This window comes from Pristiophorus japonicus, chromosome 5 (genome assembly GCF_044704955.1).
Source record: "Pristiophorus japonicus isolate sPriJap1 chromosome 5, sPriJap1.hap1, whole genome shotgun sequence".
NCBI classification, from domain to species: Eukaryota; Metazoa; Chordata; class Chondrichthyes; family Pristiophoridae; genus Pristiophorus; species Pristiophorus japonicus.
The window spans coordinates 216,155,003-216,177,524 of record NC_091981.1 but is presented as its reverse complement, the minus strand read 5'-3'; the positions used below and the strand labels follow the sequence as shown (position 1 = coordinate 216,177,524).

The 22,522-nt window shown below is 46.0% G+C and overlaps 1 protein-coding gene across 1 annotated transcript in view; it reads left to right on the top strand.

The window, feature by feature from the left end:
- Positions 1-576: 576 nt before the first annotated feature.
- LOC139264140 (leucine-rich repeat and death domain-containing protein 1-like) overlaps positions 577-22,522 on the top strand; it is a 136,122-nt gene continuing 114,176 nt past the window's right edge. Inside the window, exons 1-2 of the mRNA XM_070880225.1 lie at positions 577-1,440; positions 1,816-2,055. Of these exons, the coding sequence (XP_070736326.1) occupies positions 577-1,440; positions 1,816-2,055 (1,104 nt within the window). The remainder of the gene's footprint in view (positions 1,441-1,815; positions 2,056-22,522) is intronic.

Here is a 22,522-nt window from a genome sequence, read left to right as displayed (position 1 = left end):
CCAGTGTTATCAATCAAAATAAATGTAATCAAAATGAGTGCCCCTTTTTTAAAGGGGAAAACACAATAACACCCAAATCATAAATAAAACAAAGGAAACTTAATAAATCAATTCAATGAGAATGTTAATACCCATGTCGGCAAAGACTTCAGTCGCTCTGGTGCCCACCAGTCTTGGAAGGCCTCAAGTGTATTGGCGAACACAGTGTGCTCCTTCTCCAGGGCCACCCCGGCGTGGACATAGCACTGTGTCTAAGCACTCTTCTGAGAGGAAACTCAAAGGATGTCACATTAGACAGCTAACACATTTGTTAGCAACCTTAGAATGACATTCACAAAGCTGAGAGCCTATGTTCACTCCTTTAAAAATATGCTCCAATTTTGTGTGGTGTGTGCAGTTTTATTCCGATTACAGTTTTTATTTCAAATTTTAATTAAACTCAGTGTAATACTTTTTACATTAACATTAATGTATGACTTTATTTCTATTTTTAGTGCTGTCCAATGATAAGGCAAGTAACTCAATGTGGTCTCAACAAATTTGAAATGAAAGTAAGTAAAGATTAGTCGAGGAAAGATGGCTAGAGACTTCAGTAGTACAGAAGATTGGGAAGAATTATCAAACTGTGCCGCATCAGAATATGCTACAAATTTAATATTTTCAGAGAGCGATGATTTGCAAGTTGATCACAACATGGTGGCTAACCTTGAAGTACTTTCAATTAGAGGAAAGAATTTAACCTCACTTCCATCAAAACTTTATCTGTTTACAAATCTGGAAGCTTTAGATAGCAGCCAAAACAGCATCACATCAATTCCAGGTGAAATTGCTGTATTTAACCAAATGAGACAGCTTTATCTTAATCAAAATAATATTTCGCAGTTATCGACTGAAATTGGACAGCTGATAAAATTAGAAAAGCTGGATTTGAGTGAAAACCAACTAACCACTTTACCAGAAACTATAGCCAGGCTGAAGAATTTGCATGTTCTCAATCTAGACCATAATAGGATATTTGTTTTCCCAAGAGCCATATGCTTGCTTCCACAGTTAAGGAAGCTTAGCCTGTCAGCAAACTCTCTTCAAAGCCTACCAATGGAGATTTCTGAGCTGAAAAACTTAATAGAACTGTCTCTGAATGATAACAAGTTAAAATTTTTGCCAATGCAATGTTTTGAGTTGTTTGATCTTAAAGAACTAAGATTGTGTGGAAATCAGTTGACTAGCCTTTCAGAGAAAATAGAGAAACTGCAGGGACTACAGATTCTCCAACTAAAGAATAATCAATTAGAAGAACTCCCAAATGAAGTTTCCAGTTGTGTAAGAATTAACCAACTTTTACTCGATGGCAATCAGATCACGCAGCTTCCTCCAAAGATAGGCAATCTGTATAATATGACAGAATTCTCTGCGAGCAAAAATAAACTGAAAAGTTTGCCGGTGGGTATGTCACATATCGCCCACCTTTTAATGTTAGATATTTCTCATAATATGGTGGAAACAATTCCTATTGAACTCAAAAACTGTTTTAGAATCACCAGAATCAACTTCAGCCACAACAATCTTTTGCAATTTCCAGCCGCATTATGCTTGATATCTGAGTTGCGGTATTTGGATCTTAGTGGCAATCATATTACTGAAATACTTTCTGATGTGTGCTGCGTCACTAGCTTGGAAAACCTCAATCTAAGTGAAAATAATTTCATTTCATTTCCCATTCATATATGCAAACTTTGGAACATGAATTACTTAAATTTGAGCAAAAATAGAATTGGAAGCATTCCAATGCAAATTTCTGCTTTGTTTAATCTTCAGATTCTTCAACTTGAAAATAACAACTTTAATGACTTTTCCAATAATTTATGCAGACTAACCAATCTGAAGCTACTTGATATATCTAATAACCAAATAGAAAATCTTCCATGGGATATTCTAAATCTACAGAAGATTGAAGAGCTTAATTTTTCTAATAATCATTTTGGTGTATTTCCAAATGAAATATGTCATCTGATATCACTGAGAAAACTGAAAATCAGTCAGTTGGATGGTTTTAAGGTAAGGATGCTGCTCTATACAACAATGATTGAAATAACTTACAGAGATAGCTGTTGGAGCAAGGATGGTTTGCCACAGGGACTGGTTGAGGCACAGGCCGTTACATTTTTTCAGGGAAAAGTGGATAAATATTTGAAACAAAATGATAGAGTGCTAAGGGGAGAGATTGTGGCAGCGGGATTTGTTGTGTATCTGTAAAGCATGCACTCCCATGTTCCGCCACCAGGGAGTGCATCCCCTGAAGTCCCAAGGGAGCCCAGCATCCCTTGGGAGCACTGTATATAAGCCAGCCCCTAAGGCCTGTACAGGACTCTGGAGTGTCTTAATAAAGACTGAGGTCACTGTTAATTTAACCTCCCTGTGTGCAGTCTCATCTGGGTTAGGAACACAATAACTGGCGACAAGTATACCACCAGTGATAACACCAAACAAATCTCTCAGCACACAAGTGCTAGAAATGTTCATAAATGAACTGGAACTGTGTTTGCGAGCAGAAATGTACAGGGCAGAAACCACAAGTCTGCAACTGCCAGCAGGCCTCAGGTGACCCAGATGACTCAGTCCGCAACAACGGATGAATGCAAGGCAATTCACACCTTGTTGGTGTTGTGGAGGCTTTCATTCAGCCTATTCATGCCGCTTCAAAAGATATGTTTGCAAGAGCTGTGGAACAATGGGCACCTCCAATGAGCTGCAAGCTCTGCAAAACCTGCTAACCACCACATGGCAGAGAAAGATCGGTCCATGGTGGATCAAAGAAATTTCGAGCCTCAGAGAGCGGAGGCAGATGCTGAAGTACAAGGGGTGCACACATTTTCGACGAAATGTCCACCTATAATGCTAAATGTAAATTGAATGGCTTACCCATAGCCATGGAACTGGACACTGGCGTTAGCCAATCCATCATGAGTAAAAAGATGTTTGAGAGACTGTGGTACAACAAGGCACTCAGACCAGCCCGGAGCCGCATCCACACGAAACTGAAAACGTACACCAAAGAGCTTATCACTGTCCTGGGCAGCACGATGGTCAAAGTCACCTACGAGGGCACGGTGCATAAACTGCCACTCTGGATTGTCCCGGGCGATGGCCCCACACTGCCTGGAAGGAGCTGGCTGGGCAAAATCGGCTGGAACTGGGATGACATCCGAGCACTATCACATGTCAATGAGGCCTCATGTACCCAGGTTCTTAACAAATTTCCTTCCTTTTTTGAGCCAGGCATTGGAAACTTTTCCGGGGCGAAGGTGCGGATCCACTTGGTCCCAGAGGTACGACCCATTCATTACAAGGCGTGAGCAGTACCTCACATGATGAGGGAGAGAGTGGAAATCGAGCTGGACAGGCTGCAATGCGAGGGCATCATCTCCCCAGTGGAATTCAGTGAGTGGGCCAGCCCGATTGTTCCAGTACTCAAAAGTGATGGCACGGTCAGGATTTGCAGCGATTATAAAGTAACTATTAATCGTTTCTCGCTACAGGACCAATACCCGCTACCGAAGGCAGACGACCTATTTGCGCGCTGGTAGGAGGCAAGTCATTCACCAAGCTCGACCTGACTTTGGCCTACATGACACAGGAGCAACGCACAAGGGACTGTTCATCTGTAACAGTTGCCCGTTTGGAATTCGGTCGGCTGCAGCGGTCTTCCAGAGAAACATGGAGAGCCTACTCAAGTCGGTACCATGCACGGTGGTTTTTCAGGACGACATATTGGTCATGGGTCGGGACACCGTCGAGCACCTACAAAACCTGGAGGAGGTCCTCCAGCAACTGGATCGCGTAGGGCTGCGACTGAAGAGGTCGAAATGCGTTTTCATGGCAACAGAAGTGGAGTTTTTGGGGAGAAAGATCGCTGTGGATGGCATTTGGCCCACAGACGCCAAGAGAGTGGCTATCAGGAATGCGTCCAGGCCACAGAACGTCACGGAGCTGTGGTCGTTCCTGGGACTCCTCAACTATTTTGGTAACCTCCTACCGGGGTTAAGCACCCTCTTGGAGCCCCTACATGTGTTATTGTGTAAAGGTGAGAACTGGGTATGGGGGAAAAAAACAATTAATTGCTTTTGAGAAAGCCAGAAACATTTTATGCTCCAACAAGCTGCTTGTTATTGTATAATCCGTGTAAAATACTTGTGCTAGCATGTGATGCGTCGTCGTACGGAGTCGGGTGTGTATTACAACAAGCTAACGTTGCGGGGAAGTTGCAACCTGTCGCCTATGCCTCCAGGAGCTTGTGTAAGGCCGAGAGGGCCTGCAGCATGCTTGAGAAAGAGGCATTAGCGTATGTGTTCGGGGTAAAGAAAATGCATCAGTACCTGTTTGGCCTCAAATTTGAGCTGGAAACCGATCACAAGCCCCTCATATCCCTGTTCGCTGAAAACAAGGGGATAAATACTAATGCCTCAGCCTGCATACAAAGGTGAGCACTCGCACTATCAGCGTATAACTATACCATCCGCCACAGGCCAGGCACCGAGAACTGTGCGGATGCTCTCAGTCGGCTACCATTGCCCACCACAGGGGTGGAAATGGTGCAGCCTGCAAAATTGTTGATGGTGGCGCAGCCCGCAGACTTGTTGATGGTCATGGAAGCGTTTGAAAATGATAAATCACCTGTCACGGCCCGCCAGATTGGGACTTGGACCAGCCAAGATCTTCTGCTGTCCCTAGTAAAAAACTGTACTGCACGAGAGCTGGGCCAGCATCCCCATTGAAATGCAAGAGCTAATCAAGCCGTTCCAGCGGCGAAAGGACAAGCTGTCCATTCAGGCAGACTGCCTGTTGTGGGGTAACCACATAGTGCTACCCAAAAAGGGCAGGGAGACGTTCATCTCAGATCTCCACAGCACACACCCGGGTATAGTAATGATGAAAGCGATAGCCAGATCCCACGTGTGGTGGCCCAGTATGGACTCTGACTTAAGAGTCTTGTGTACGGCAATGCAGCGTGTGTGCTCAGTTGAGCAACGCGTCCAGAGAGGCACCATTAAGTTTGTGGTCCTGGCCCTCCAGATCATAGTCAAGGATCCATGTCATGCGGGCCCGTTTCTCAATAAAATGTTCCTAGTGGTGATGGATGCTTTTTCAAAATGGATTGAATGTGAAATAATGTCGGGAAGCACCGTCACCGCCACCATTGAAAGCCTGAGGGCCATGTTTGGCACCCACAGCCTGCCTGACATACTGGTCAGTGACAACGGGCCATGTTTCACCATTGCCAAATTTAAAGAATTCATGACCCGCAATGGGATCAAATATGTCACCTCGGCCCCGTTTAAACCAGCCTCCAATGGGCAGGCAGAGCGGGCAGTACAAACAATCAAACAGAGCCTTAAACGAGTCGCAGAAGGCTCACTCCAAACCCGCCTGTCCTGAGTACTGCTCAGCTACCGCACGAGACCCCACTTGCTCACCGGGGTGCCCCCGGCTGAGCTACTCATGAAAAGGACACTTAAAACCAGACTCTCGCTGGTTCACCGCAACCTGCATGATTATGTAGAGAGCAGGCGGCAGCAACAAAATGTAAACGATGGTCGCGCCACTGTGTCATGGGAAATTGATCTGAATGACCATGTGTATGTGCTAAGCTATGGACATGGTCCCAAGTGGATTGCGGGCACGGTGATAGCTAAAGAAGGGAGTAGGGTGTTTGTTGTCAAATTAGACAATGGACAATGGACCAAACGAGGCTGCGTTTCACAGACTACCCTGAATAACCCACAGCAGACACCACCTTTTTCGAGCCCACAACACACACCCAAAGGATCAATGACACCACCCCGGACCAGGAAATCAAACCCATCACGCCCAACAGCCCAGCAAGGCCAGGCTCACCCAGCAGCCCTGCAGGGCCAACAACACGCCAGCCCAGTGAGGGCACAGCCAACACACCAGAACAGACATTTGTACCGAGGCGGTCCACCAGGGAAAGAAAGGCTCCCGACCGCCTCACCTTGTAAATAGTTTTCACTTTGACTTTGGAGGGGGGAGTGATGTTGTGTATCTGTAAAGCATGCACTTCCATGTTCCGCCACCAGGGAGCTCATCCCCTGAAGTCCCAAGGGATCCCAGCATCCCTTGGGAACACTGTATATAAGCCAGCCCCTGAGGCCTGTTCCTCACTCGAGTGTCTTAATAAAGACTGAGGTCACTGTTACTTTATCCTCTCTGTGTGCAGTCTCATCTGTGTTAGGAACACAATAGGATTAGTTTTGTTTAGTTCCAGCAAAGTGCCAGGAAAGACATAATTTGGGCCGGATTTTCAGCAGGTTTGCGACCGGGTTTTTGCCACGATTTGACCCTCTGCGGCGAAAACCCGGTCGTAACGCCCGGGCGGGATCCTCGGGTACCTGTTTGCGGCGGCACTTTCAAATACCACCAGGGAGAGGTGCGCCGAGTTTCGGCACTCTCCCGACCCGAACGCCGTGCCCAGAATAGCGACAGGTCAAACTTGTCGGTGCAGCCCTGCCAGCAGCGTTAAGTATGAAAATCTGCAAAAAATTAAGTTAAAGCTTTTATTTTTTTTTCAGTGATTCGATAGATACGCGTCATGTAAATTTTTTTTGAATTTCCCCCCCCCCCCCCACCCCCAAGGCCTCTCTCGCAGCACTCCCAGCCCCGGACTAAAGTTGCTGAAACTTGTGGTTTGCGCCGCGAATGCTTATGCAACACCTCCCTTACCAATGTGCCCCGATGCAGTTGTAAAGGCCGAAAGTTCGGACTAAAAACAGTAGCACAGCACAAACGCTAAGTTTCACGTATCGCTACCATTTTCACTGAAAAACCTCGAAAGCCAAAAATCCGACCCATCAAGATTAATGAACTCTTTCTGTGCTGTAAACTTTTATGGTTCTATAATTTCTTCCTCCTCCCTGCATCTTGGATGTGTTGAAATCTTTCACCATCTTCTCATAACATTCTTTCTGAGAACCTCAAAACAATTGAACTCCTTACTTACCTCAATCTTCTTTCTACAATCCACAAACCTCGAAAGACCAAGTTTGACATCACTTCTTCTTTCATATGGTAGTAGCAATGCAAATCAAATGTCAATATCTAAATCAGATATCCAGGCCAATGTTTCCAGTGTATCGGAATGGATATCTTGTAGGCTGCCTGTGAATTTCCTCCAGGGCAATGCTCAATGATGTACTCCAGTGTCTGATTAGGAGCTCCACAGTCGCATGATGGGGTGCTTTAATCTTCCATCTATGAAGAAGGAGGCAGCATTTATTATGACCAGTTCTGAGGCAGTTGATGGTTGTCCACTTTACAAGGAAGGTTTGATCCTTCAGGTTGTTCTGTGGGGTCCTCTATACGGAATCCATTCCGTACTGCGAGCAGTTCTGGTCACCACATTACAGGAAAGATGTGATTGCACTAGTGAGGGCACAGAGGAGATTTACGAGGATGTTGTCTGGACTGGAGAATTCTGGCCATGAGGAAAGATTTGGAATAGAGGAGGCTGAGGGGAGACCTAATTGAGGTGTATAAAATTATGAGGGGTCTAGATAGAGTGTATAGAAAGGACCTATTTCCCTTAATAGAGGGGTCAATAACCAGGGGGCATAGATTTAAAGTAATTGATAAAAGGTTAAGAGGGGATTTGAGCATAGATATTTACACCCAGAGGGTGGTGTGTGGCCTGAAACTGACTGCCTGAAAGGGTAGTAGAGGCAGAAACCCTCACCACATTTAACAAGAGCTGGAAAGTAGAATTAGGCTGGATACCCGACAAAGACACAATCAGCCGAATGGCCTCCTTCTGTGCTGTAAATTTCTATGATTCTAGGTCACAGTTCATCCAAATATTTTGCCATCAAAATGGATATGGGGAGATCGCTAATCATCATCATCATAAGCAGTCCCTCGAAATCGAGGAAGACTTGCTTCCACTTAAAGTGAGTTCTCAGGTACAGTACAGTCCAATATGGGAATTACAGTCTTTGTCACAGGTGGGACAGAGAGTCATTGAAGGAAAAGGTGGGTGGGGAGTCTGGTTTGCCACACGCTCCTTCCGCTGCCTACGCTTGTTTTCTGCATGCTCTAGGTGACGAGACTCGAGGTGCTCTTCGCCCTCCCGTGTGCTCTTCCTTCACTTAGGGCGGTCTTTGGCCAGGGATTCAAAGATGTTGGTGGGGATGTTTCCCTTTATCAAGAAGGCTTTGAAGGTATCCTTGAAACATTTCCTCTGCGCACCTGGGGCTCACTTGCCGTGTAGGAATTCTGAGTAGAGCGCTTGCTTTGGGAGTCTTGTGTCAGGCATGTGGACAATGTGGCCCGCCCAGCAGAGCTGGTCGAGTGTGGTCAGTGCTTCGATGCTTGGGATGTTGGCCTGGTCGAGAACACTGACATTGGTGCTTCTATCCTCCCAGGGGATTTGCAGGATCTTGCAGAGACATCATTGGTGATACTTTTCCAGCGATTTGAGGTGTCTACTGTATATGGTCCACGTTTCTGAGCCATATCGTTAATGGGCTTCGGCGACTGTCCAAAATGGCTTTCTAGATTTGAGACGGGTTGGTGGTAGGTTGTTCAAGTCGGCCTAGATCGGCATGCCTTTGCTGGCGTAGACTTTGTATTCTCTGGAGACTGCATATTCGCTGCGTAGGAGTGGTGAGGCGATATTGGCAAGCATGGGTAGCCAAAGTGTTGGTGTCGATAAAAGCATGCTGGTGATAATTATCATTGTAGAATTCAACTGGACACTAACGGATTTGACGTGGACTTGATAGCCATGCCGGAGAGCAGTACTCCACTGCGGAGGACACCAGGGTGAGTGCTGCCATAGGGAGGATTTGAGCATTTGCTTCCCAAGTGGATCCGGCGAGTTTCTGGGTCAAGTTGACTGTACTCTTTAGTTTCTTCCCAAGGTTCTGGAGATGTTGTCTATACGACGGTGCGATCAAGCATGACTCTTAAATAGGAGGGTTTTTGGCATGGTTTACCTCTGCACCGCAAAAGCAGACTTTCAAAGCTTGGTTTGCTTGATGGGTGTTGAGGTGGAATATCGAGATGACGGTCTTTTGCCAGTTTGGCCAAAGTCGCCATCGGCAGAAGTAGGTCTCCATCCTCTGTAAGTCCCTGGTCAGGATCTCCTCGGTGATGGACAGATTCATGTTTTGCGTGGCCAAAATAATGTCATCAGCATATACAAACTTGCAGGACTCTGTTTCGGACAGCTCACTGGTGTACACGTTGAATAATATGGGTGCCAGGATGGAACCCTGTGGAAGTCCATTGTTCAATGACCGATATCTGCTCTTCTGGGTGCCAGAGTTCACAAGGAAATGTCGGTTGCAAAGCATGGAGTTGAGAAGATGGATCATTGTTCTGCAGGGTAAAATAGTGGAGAGCTTGAAAAGCAGTCCATGCTTCCATAATGTGTCATACGCCGCTGACAGGTCCATGAGTACTACTGTGGTCTTGAGCTGGAAGCCTGCTTCGATATTAAAGCTACCACTTGGTTGCAGCAGTTATGGCCGCTCCGGAAGCACGCTTGGTCCTTAGGAATGTTTGGCTCGATGATGGTGGCTAAATCTGGAGTGGTAGCCTCTCCAGTACTTTATACAAGTGTAAAGTAAGGAGCTTGGGTGATAGCTGGAAGCTTCACAAGCATTCTTCCCCTGCTTCAGGAAGGCAACTATTTTACCAGTTGTCAGTACCGCAGAGAAGAAGGAAGTCAACCATTTCTTTGCTTTGGGTCCCAGTGCTTTTAAGAATTCTGGGTATTGGACCAGCAGCTTTTCCAGATTTGGTTGTCAACAGGACTGCGTTTAGTTCGTCCAAGGTGAATGGATCAGACATAATTGACGATCAAGTTTGTCAAAAGCTGCCGCTTTATCTGGTCTCAAAATTCTTTGTCCATCGGAGCCTTTGCTGTTGTGTGGTGGCTATTAAAGTCTCCGAAATGAATGGATGGATGTTGACTAGGAGGGAGCAGTGGGTCAGGTCATTGTATGAGTGGTGGTTTGTAGACATTGGAGATTGTTAAGTCTCCTACGCGTATTGCTGTAGTGAAACCTCTGGCAATAATGGTATGCTCGAGTTCAGTGCAGCCTTCGATGCCTTGTTTGACATAGCATGCCAAGCCATATTTATGATGATTATTGCAAACGATTAGGTCAAAACCTGTGATACTTCCTCTTGTGTCGAACTGGTGGATGTGTTTAATGTGGGTTTCTTCCAGAACCAGGACGTGGTGCTGTTTTTCATTCTTTTATCAATAGTCCGTTAATTAAAATGTATTACGTTTTACTTCAATGTCCTTAAGGCACCATTGCCCACAGATGGTGCCATGCTCTCAGGATATTTTCTCCATCTGCTCATGGCCAAGATCGATCCTCACTTATCTGTGAGAAAAACCTTTTCTGATTGAACAAGCTAGTGTTTTACTTCAGTTCCCACAGTAGATGGTTTCTTGGCTTCGCAAGGTATGCTGGGTTACAGAATTTGGTCAATTTTTAAATTTGGCCATTTAAAATTCTCCTCCTCCACCACCTACACAAGTACCATAAAAATGTTATTACCAATACTTCTTCACTACTTTCCTTTCTCTGCCTCTGTACCGAACGACTTCTCATCCTCAGTGATTTCAACCTCCATCTCAATCATTATGCTCTCTCTCCTCTGAGTTCACAAGCCTCCTATCATCCCATAATCTCTTCCTCCATGTAAACTCTCCAACCCATATTCACGGCCACTCCCTTAACCATATTCACGGCCACTCCCTTGACCTTGCCATCTCTTGTGGCCTCGCTGCTCCCATTGTGTCAATCGTAGATGAGGCCACCTCTGACGACTTCCTCCATTCGCTTTCCACCCACATCCCCCCCCCCCCAAACCCTACCTCCTGTGTCCATTCCTGGAAAAAAACTCTCTCCCAACTCTCTTATAACTGCACTTATGAACTCCCAATGGTTCAGCCCTTAGCCCTCCATTCACCATGACATTTCTGCATCCACCGATCAGCTAAATCACACCCTCTTTCTATGCCCTAGTCCCTGTTAAAACAATTACTCTCTCTCACCCTGGCCATTCCCCCTGGTATAGCCCTGATCTTCGCTTCCTTAAGTCCAAGGGACGCAGACCTGAATGGATATGGCGGACAACTGGTTTAGCCATTCACTGCCAGATATGGCTGGACCACATAAAGCACTATCAGGTCCTGCTCTTGTCTGCCAAAATCGCTCACTATTCCAGAATCATTCTGGAATGTAAAGATAAACCCCCAGCTTCTATTCTCTACTGCAAACCGTCTATTTAAACTCTTCTCCCCAGTCTCCACCATCACCTCCAACAATATGTGTGAGGACCTCACGAACTTCTTTGTCTCTAAGATTGAGACCATCCATTCGGCCACCTCTGCCTCTTCCCTTCCTTCCCCTAGCACACCGGGCCAAACTTCCTCTAAGGATCCCCCCTGCCCTAGCCCTAACCTCACATCTTTAGCTTCTCGCCAATCTCCCCTCATGACCCTTCCGAGCTCAACCGTCCATGAGACCCACTTCCTGCTCCCTTGACCCTATTCCCACCAAACTGCTGACCACCCAACTTCCTTTTCTGGCTCCCACGTTAGCTGACATTGTTAATGGTTCTCTCTCAGGTACTGTCCCCCTCTCCCTTAAATCTGCTGTCATCACCCCTCTCAAAAAACCAACCCTTGACCCCTACATCCTTGCAAACTACTGCCCCATCTCCAACTTCCCTTTCCTCTCCAAAGTCTTTGAACGTGTTGTCACCTCCAAAATCTGTGCCCTTCTTTCCCTCAATTCCATGTTTGAATCCCTCCAATCCGGATTCCGCGCCTACCACAGTACCGAAACAGTTTTCATCAAAGTCATTGTGGTGTATGTAGCACACAAATCACTGACTCCACATGGTCTGGTGTAAATCTAACTGCTGTGATCTTCGTCCTTTATTGTTCAGCTCCAGAGTGCCTCTCAGGTGTGGTGGTCAGCCTTATATAGTGCCTGTTCTAGGTACTTCCAGGTTTGCCACCACAGCCCCCTCTGTGGTGTGGCATAGTGCTTACATTACATTTAAGGCACCAGGACGATACACACGTCATTACATAACATCACCTTCCCCCCGCACCAGGACGCAGGACAACGATACATACATCAATACATAACATCACACTTGTCCAACGGAAGGCAGGTAGGCATAGACAGTGCATTAGTATGGTACATATTATCTGGTACATTAACTAGTTATTGACTGGTAACGGATCCCTGATTTCCATGTTAGCCCTTATCATTAATTGTACTTCATATCCATTATTTTACACAAATACAGTGGCCATTCAGCATTAAAAAATTAATTCTTATTATAAATTCGCCATCTCACATTAACATAGCTCATTTTAGACTCGCTCTGCCTTACAGAAGTCCTTTGTGGGGACCACCTCTTGGTAAGGCCCTTTTAAGACTCCCGGGTGCATTTCCTTTTTAAGGCGCCATCTTTGATGCAGGAGGATTCCACGAGGCTTCTCCTTGGGCGCTGCCATCTTTGATGCTCTGCTGCTCTGAACACGATGCCGCCGCCATCTTGCTCTCCGCCGTTCCGGATGCCCTCCGCCATCGCAGCCTCCGCTCCCCCCTGACTTGCCGTCTCTCCTGTGGCCGTCATCGTCGCTTCTGCGGCGGTCACCATAGCCGCCTCCCCTGCGGCCGTCGTGGCCTCTCCAGCGGCCGCACTTGTCGCCTCCCCCCGTGGCCTCCGTAGCGGCCTCCCATGTGGCCGCTGACCTCTAGCTGCTGCCGCCGCCCAACGCTAACAACTCGGCGGGGCCCGCCCAACGGCACTTTCCTCTGTGGGGCCCGCCCGACGGCAACTTCCTCGGCGGGGCTCTTCCGATTCGCCGGCCATCCTGGATCCCTCGCACCCCGCCGGCTCACCACCCCCCCCCCCCCATTAGGCCCCTCTCTGCAGGGCTGTTTGCCTGTGGGGGCTGAGGCTGCAGGATCTCTGTGGCTTGAGGTCCGGGCCTGGGGCTTGCCTGTGGGTGGATTGAGGCTGCAGCTCCAGCTCGGTCGGCGCTGCTCTCTGGGGACCCGGGGCACGGCAGCACCCCGGAGAGCAGCAGCCTGTGGAGTGATGAAGTCTTCCCAGCTCCCACGGACCGTCCCCATCCACCTCCGGCCAAGGAGTGTCGGCCCATCGCCTGCAACGACCCACAAAGGTAAACCGTGCGTCTCATCCCCGTGGGATACCTGCACCATCGCTCTGCCAAGAATAGGTATCAGTTCCCTGGTGTAGGTACGCAGCTTCGCCATGGCCGGGACCAGCTTGGGTCGTGCAGCTGGGTTAGTCCACAGTTTATCAAAAGTTCTCCGACTCATCAACGACGGACCCAAGCCCGTGTCCACTTCCATACTCACAGGGACTCCGTTGATTTTTACTTCCCTTATCACTGGTGGCGAATCGTCGGTACACGTGTGCAGTCCAAACACCTCATCTTCTTCTACCTGCTCCTCGCTGAACAGTAGATCATCCCCTATCTCCTCAGCTGGAGAGCAATATCGCCTTACGCTTATCTCTCATTGCGTCCGTGTCCTCCGTCAGGTCGTTTGCTGTGAAGTAGTACTCGAGCCTTTCCGTAAAGGCCTCCCAATCATTGCCCACGGTAAAATCCTTTAGCGAGCCCAGAGTAGCCATGGTTGCGTGGAGTTCGTCTGCTTCCTAGTCGCCAATGTGCTGTATCTAGCACACAAATCACTGACTCCACACGATCTGGTGTAAGTCTAACTGCTGTGACCTTCATCCTTTATTGTTCAGCTCCAGAGTGTCTCTCAGGTGTGGTGGTTAGCCTTATATATTGCCTGTTGTAGGTACTTCCAGGTTTTCCACCACAGCGCCCTCTGTGGTGTGGCATAGTGCTTACATTACATTTAAGGTACCAGGACGATACACACATCATTACATAACAGTCACAAATGACATCCTTTGTGACTGTGACAAAGGCAAACTATCCCTCCTCATCCTTCTTGTCTGCATTCTTTGACATGGTTGACCACTCTATCCTTCTTCAACATCTCTGCACCGTTGACCAGCTGGGTGGGACTGCACTTGTCCGGTTCCATTCTTACCTATCTAACTAGCCAGGGAATAACATGCAATGGCTTCTATTCCCACCCATGCATCATTACCTCTGTTGTCCCCCAAGGATCTATCCTTGGCCCCCTCCTATTTCTCATCTACATCTTGCCCCTTGGTGACATCACCTGAAAACACAGTGTCAGTTTCCACATGTACACTGATGACACCCAGCTCTACTTCACTACCACTTCTCTTAACCCCTCCACGGTCTCTAAATTATCAGACTGCTTGTTCGACATCCAGTTCTGGATGAGCAGACATTTTCTCTAATTGAATATTCAGAAGACCAAAGCCATTGTTTTTGGTCCCTAGCTCCATCCCTCTCCCCAACTTCTGTCTGAGGCTGAGCCAGACTGTTCGCAACCTTGGTGTTGTATTTGACCCGGAAATGAGCTTTCAACCACATATCCACAGCATATCTAAGACTGCCTATTTCCACCTCCATAACATCGCCTGTCTCCACCATTGTCTCAGCTCATCTGCTGCTGAAACCATCATCCATGCCTTTGTTACCTCTAGACTTCACTATTCCAATGCACTCCTGGCTGGTCTCCCACATTCTACGTAAACCAGAGGTGATCCAAAACTCGGCTGCCCATGTCCTAACTCTCACCAAGTCTCGCTCACCCATCACCCCTGTGTTTGCTGACCTACATTGGCTTCTGGTTAAGCAATGCCTAGATTTTAAAATTCTCATCCTTATTTTCAAATCCCTTCATGACCTCACCCCTCCCTATCTCTGCAATCTCCTCCATCCCCATAATCCCCCAAGATGTCTGCACTCCTCTAATTCTGCCCTCTTGAGCATCCCTGATTATAATTGCTCAACCATTATTGGCAGTGCTTTCTGTTGCCTAAGCCCCAAGCTCTGGAACTCCCTGCCTAAACCTCTCCGCCTCTCTACCTCTCTTTCCTCCTTTTCAAGACGCTCCTTAAAACCTATCTCTTTAACCAAGCTTTTGGTCACCTGCCGTGATTTCTACTTATGTGGCTCGGTGTCAAATTGTTTCATCTCATAATGCTCCTGTGAAGCACCTTGGAACATTTCACTACGTTAAAGATGCTATATGAATACAAGTTGTTGTTAAAGCAAATTTACAGCACAAATAAAACAGAAAATGGTGTATTCTTACAAAATCCATCCTCGAGTGACTGTTCCACCCAAATCTTCGGGTCACGGGCACTTAAACCTTGTTGTCATTGTCTTCTTCCTTTAGCGTCTTATGTAACAGCTTGACCCACTTTCGATTCTTGCGTTTCCTGTTGGCATGACAGGTTCTTATCACGCGATACAACACAATCACCAACTGAACAATGACCGACACGTGTGAGATAATCCTAATCCAAGGATGAATCGCGATATTCATACCGATATCTCACCAGGACGAATCGTCCATGACCTTAGGGATTACTTTACGCAGTTCATGGTTTTCCTGGGCCAAGATATAATAGTGCTTTTGGAACTGTTTAATACGTCTCATTAACTTCTATCAAGTGTTCCGGCAGAGGCTGAATGTCATAGCCGAACAGACTATGCTGGAGTCCATTATTACGGCAGGACATTAAGAAAATCATAACACAGTCAAGCAGAGTCAGCAGTTTTATGAAAGTGAAATCATGTTTGACAAATTTGCTGGAGTTCTTTGAGAATGTAATGAACAGGGTGGATAAAGGGGAACCAGCAGATGTCATGTATTTGGATTTCCAAAAGGCATTTGATAAGATGCCCCATAAAAGGGTACTGTACAAGATAAGAGCTCATGGTGTTGGGGGTAATATATTGGCATGGATAGAGGATGGCTAATTAACAGAAAACAGAGAGCCAAAGCATTTTCAAGTTTGCAAACTGTAACTAGTGGGGTGCCACAGGGATCAGTGCTGGAGCCTCAACTTTTTACAATTTATATTAATGACTTGGATTAAGGGACTGAGTGTAATGTAGCCAAATTTGTTGATGATACAAAAATAGGTGAGAAAGCAAGTAGTGTGGAGGTCGCAAATAATCTGCAAAGGGATATAAATAGGCTAAGTGAGTGGGCAAAAAATTGGCATTTAGAGTATAATGTGGGAAAATCCACTTTGGTAGGAAAAATAAAAATGCAAATTATTATTTAAATGGGAGAGATTACAAAATGCTGCGGTACAAAGGGATCTGGGGGTCCTTGTACATGAAACACAAAAAGTTAGCATGCAGATATAGCAAGTAATTAGGAAGGCAAATGGAATGTTGCACTTTATTGCAAGGGGGATGGACTATAAAAGTAGGGAAGTCCTGCTACAACTGTACAGGGCATTGGTGAGACCACACCTGGAGTAATGTGTGCAGTTTTGGTCTCCTTATTTAAGGAGGAATATACTTTCATTGGAGGCAGTTCAGAGAAGGTTCACGAAGTTAATTCCTGAGATTAAGGGGTTGTCTTATGAAGAAAGGTTGAGCGGGTTGGGCCTATACTCATTGGAGTTTAGAAGAATGAGAGATGATCTTATTGAAACATGAGATTCTGAGGGGATTGACAGGGTAGATGCAGAGAAGATGTTTCCCCTCATGTGGGAATCTCGAACTAGAGAGCATAGTTTCAGAATAAGGGGTCGCCCATTTAAAATGGAAATGAGGAGGAATTTCTTCTCTTAGAGGATCGTGAATCTTTGGAATTCTCTACCCCAGAGAGCTGTGGAGGCTGGATCATTGAATTTATTTAAGGTGGAGATAGTCAGATTTTTGAAAGATAAGGGAGTCAAAGATTATGGGGAGTGGGCAGGGAAGTGGAGTTGAGGCCAAGATCAGATCAGCCATTATCTTATTGAATGGCGGAGCAGGCTCGAGGGGCCAAATGGCCTACTCCTGCTCCTATTTCTTATGTTCTTAAGTTCTTATGACTCACATACTGGTGTAATTGCTCTTTTAACTCATCTTTTACAGCAATATCTACTTGCTTATGTGAATAAATGCTTAATAAAACTCGTGCCCCAAGTCTTACAAGATGGACTGGGGAAAAGCAAAAAGGTCCCACCGCGATGAACAAATTGGGTTGGTACCATACTGGTATTTCTGGTGACACAATATTCACCGTTTTCACTATATGCAGATTGTATGGGGAAATGCTGTCCTGCAATTACTTTCATGGTGCAATTCCATGCTATCCCATCCCAATTAAACCCGAACGCAGGGGTTGCATGTTCTAACATATCGCAATGGCAAATTAATGTTTTCCGAGCTTGAGCACACCTGGTTCGATCTGGGGCCACGCATATCATCCCTTCCACTCAGATCACATACTTCGGGGGTTCGTTATACTCTACTAAATGTTTTCCCTGGTGTACTCCTATGTTCTCTACTTGGAACAGAGGATTTGGGGTCGCTTTCTCGAGCAGGATGGGACGATATAATACCATCCCTAACAGGGTGATGTCATTATGTTCCTGTAGATGGCACTCATGTTTCACCGGATACACCTGTACCAACCCTGTGACTTGGCACATACTCTCAGTAAGTTGTTAAGTGGGCATTATCCTCATATCTCGATTAGTCACCGGCGTGGAGAGCTTTCCCTCAGCAATACGCTGTAGGTTTTCGAGGGCCTGTTCCACCAACCATGATCCATAAATTACACATACATCATTTTGGGCGGCCTCGTTAGAGGGTTTTCCCATTCTCTATAATCTGATTTATCTTTTTAGCATGAAATTCTAAATGTTTAACCACATCTTGCAGATGAATGGTCTTAATTTGGCCCTCCTTCAATTCCTCTTGTTCCAGACCATTCATTTCATTCAAAATTTTCTTTAAATGATTCCTGACCGTCTTTACGGACTGGTCTAGGCTAGCCAAATCAAGACTATTAATGAGGGAGGTTCCTGTGTTAAGAACAGTCACAGCATCATTTATCAGGCCTCGCCATTTTCTGTTGTGATTTTCTTTAACAGATTCGGTGCCATTGTTTTCGTGGGTATCATTAAGCCCATTAACCTCCTTGGATTCGGTGTAATATAACGGTCCTAATTCTGATTCCATTAAGGTTGTACTGGCCCTCTCCCAAAATCACTTGATTAATTCCCGGATCATTCTCGCATATAAACGTGCTGTCTCAAGCTTGCACCAACCAAGTAGTCCCACTTTGGTCAGATTCAATATTACAGGCACCACCTTGTGATGCACATCATGGTACAATATCATCTGAGTTGGGATTATCATTAGCCTGTTTGTTGGCCTTGGGGTGTGTTTAGAGTAGACAACCTGAGTTGGATGCTGTATTTCCCGCGATTGTGTTGAATTCACAGGGGGAGGAACTTTTGGACTAGTTTTTAATTCCACTGCATGTATAACCGCACTCCCGTCACTACATACCTTGCCATGATAAACAGCCATACTGGTACTGTTACTATTACTATACCACTGAACGAGTTCCCTATCCCTATTGCCCTCAAACATCATACAACTAGTGACCCCCTTCCTAATTTGCAGCCGGACTGTTAGGGTCCGACTTAAAATCATAGGTTACCACGCTCGGACTTACACATCCATAACTTCCATCATGAGTTTTCCACCATCGAGGCCAACACAACTGGGTATATCAGTGCCTTGGGATTGGGTCGGGCTCCCTACATATCCTCTAGGGTTCCCTTGGTGATACTTTGAGTGGTCACCCACTTCCGACTGCAGAAACCACACCTGTGGTCAATTAGGATGTACTGCAGGATGAATTACAAATTCACTTCGAGGGTGACAAAGTTGGTTCTCAAACCAGTGTCCTAAGTTAAAATAAAGGAGCCGACAAAGGGCAAAGTTGGCTAAAGTGAACTGGGAAAATAGATTAAGGTATAGAAACAGAGAAAATAGGTGCAGGAGTAGACCATTCAGCCCTTCGAGCCTGCACCACCATTCAATAAGATCATGGCTGATCATTCCCTCAGTACCCCTTTCCTGCTTTCTCTCCATACACCTTGATCCCCTTAGCTGTAAGGGCCATATTTAACTCCCTCTTGAATATATCCAATGAACTGGCATCAACAACTCCCTGCGGCAGGGAATTCCACAGGTCAACAACTCTGTGAAGAAGTTTCTTCTCATCTCAGTTCTAAATGGCCTACCCCTTAACCTAAGACTATGTCCCCAGGTTCTGGACTTCCCCAACATCGGGAACATTCTTCCCGCATCTAACCTATCGAGTCCCGTCAGAATCTTATAAGTTTCTGTGAGATCTCCTCTCATCCTTCTAAACTGAATAAAGGCCCAGTTGATCCAGTCTCTCCTCATATGTCAGTCCTGCCATCCCGGGAATCAGTCTGGTGAACCTTCGCTGCACTCCCTCAATAGCAAGAACGTCCTTCCTCAGATTAGGAGACCAAAACTGAACACAATATTCCAGGTGAGGCCTCACCAAGGCCCTGTACAACTGCAGTAAGACCTCCCTGCTCCTATACTCAAATCCCCTAGCTATGAAGGCCAACATACCATTTGCCTTCTTCACCACCTGCTACACCTGTATGCCAACTTTCAAAGACTGATGAACCATGACACCCAGGTCTCGTTGCACTTCCCCTTTTCCTAATCTGCTGCCATTCAGATAATATTCTGTCTTCGCGTTTTTGCCCCCAAAGTGGATAACCTCACAATTATCCACATTGTACTGCATCTGCCATGCATTTGCCCACTCACCTAACCTGTCCAAGTCAACCTGCAGCCTCCTAGCGTCTCCCTCACAGCTCACACCGCCACCCAGTTTAGTGTCATCTGCAAACTTGGAGATATTGCACTCAATTCTTCATCCAAATCATTGATGTATATTGTAAAGAGCTGGGGTCCCAGCACTGAGCCCTGCGGCACTCCACTGGTCACTGCCTGCCATTCTGAAAAGGATCCGTTTATCCTGACTCTCTACTTCCTGTCTGCCAACCAGGTCTCTATCCACGTCAGTATATTACCCCCAATACCATGTGCTTTGATTTTGCACACCAATCTCTTGTGTGGGACCTTGTCAAAAGCCTTTTGAAAGTCCAAATACACCACATCCACTGGTTCTCCCTTGTCCGCTCTACTAGTTACATCCTCAAAAAATTCCAGAAGATTTGTCAAGCATGATTTCCCCTTCATAAATCCATGCTGACTTGGATCGATCCTGTCACTGTTTTCCAAATGCGTTGCTATTTCATCCTTAATAATTGATTCCAACATTTCCCCCACTACTGATGTCAGGCTGACCGGTCTATAATTACCCACTTTCTCTCTCCCTCCTATTTAAAAATTGGTGTTACATTAGCTACCCTCCAGTCCATAGGAATTGATCCAAAGTCGATTACTGTTGGAAAATGACCACCAATGCATCCACTATTTCTAGGGCCACTTCCTTAAGTACTCTGGGATGCAGACTATCAGGCCCTGGGGATTTATCGGCCTTCAATCCCATCAATTTCCCTAACACAATTTCCCGCCTAATAAGGATATATTTCAGTTCTTCCTTCCCACTAGACCCTCGGTCCTCTAGTACTTCCGGAAGGTTATTTGTGTCATCCATCGTGAAGACAGAACCAAAGTATTTGTTCAATTGGTCTGCCATTTCTTTGTTCCCCATTATAAATTCACCTGAATCCAACTGCAAGGGACCTACATTTGCCTTCACTAATCTTTTTATCTTCACATATCTATATGGGACGGTTGATGAGCAGTGGCAGATATTTAAGGAGATATTTCATAACTCGCAAGAAAAATATATCCCAATGAGAAGGAAAGACTGTAAGAGAAGGGATAACCATCTGTGACTAACTAAGGAAATAAGGGATGGTGTCAAATTGAAAAAAAGGGCATGCAAGAGTAGTGGGAGGCCAGAGGATTGGGAGACTTATAAAGCCAGCAAAGAACGACTAAAAAAATGATATAGAGAAGATATATTATGAAAGTAGACTAGTACGAAATATAAAAACAGATAGTAAGAGCTGTCAGCCCATGGGCCTAATAGTCTGCAGAGTACTTAAGGAAGTGGCCCTAAAAATAGTGGATGCATTGGTGATCATTTTACAACAGTCTATCGACTCTGGATCAGTTCCTATGGACTGGAGGGTAGCTAATGTGACACCACTTTTTAAAAAGGGAGGGAGAGAGAAAGCGGGTAATTATAGATCGGTTAGCCTGACATCAGTGGGGGGGGAAATTGGAATCAATTATTAAGGATGAAATAGCAGCGCACCTGGAAAGAAGTGACAAGTCAGCATGGATTTATCAAGGGGAAATCATGCTTGACAAATCATCTGGAATTTTTTGAGGATGTAACTAGTAGAGTGGACAAGGGAGAATCAGTGGATGTGGTGTATTTAGACTTTTAAAAGGCTTTTGACAAAGTCCCACACAAGAGATTGGTGTGCAAAATCAAAACACATGGTATTGGGGGTAATATACTGACATGGATAGAGAACTGGTTGGCAGACAGGAAGTAGAGAGTCGGGATAAATGGGTCCTTTTCAGAATGACAGGCAGTGACCAGTGGAGTGCCGCAGGGCTCAGTGCTGGGACCCCAGCTCTTTACAATATACATCAATGATTTGGATGAAGGAATTGAGTGTAATATCTCCAAGTTTGCAGATGACACTAAACTGGGTGGCAGTGTGAGCTGTGAGGGGGACGCTAAGAGGCTGCAGGGTGACTTGTACAGGTTAGGTGAGTGGGCAAATGCATGGCAGATGCAGTATAATGTGGATAAATGTGAGGTTATCCACTTTGGGGGCAAAAACGCGAAGACAGAATATTATCTGAATGGCGGCAGATTAGGAAAAGGGAGGTGCAATGAGACCTGGGTGTCATGATTCATCAGTCATTGAAAGTTGGCATGCAGGTGCAGCAGGCGGTGAAGAAGGCAAATGGTATGTTGGCCTTCATAGCTAGGGGATTTGAGTATAGGAGCAGGGAGGTCTTACTGCAGTTGTACAGGGCCTTGGTGAGGCCTCACCTGGAATATTGTGTTCAGTTTTGGTCTCCTAATCTGAGGAAGGACGTTCTTGCTATTGAGGAAGTGCAGCGAAGGTTCACCAGACTAATTCCCGGGATGGCTGGACTGACATATGAGGAGAGACTGGATCAACTGGGCTTTTATACATTGGAGTTTAGAAGGATGAGAGGTGATCTCATAGAAACATACAAGATTCTGATGGGACGGGACAGGTTGGATGCGGGTAGATTGTTCCCGATGTTGGGGAAGTCCAGAACCAGGGGACACAGTCTTAGGATAAGGGGTAGGCCATTTAGAACTGAGATGAGGAGAAACTTCTTCACTCAGAGAGTTGTTAACCTGTGGAATTCCCTGCCACAGCGAGTTGTTGATGCCAGTTCATTGGATATATTCAAGAGGGAGTTAGAAATGGCCCTTACGGCTAAGGG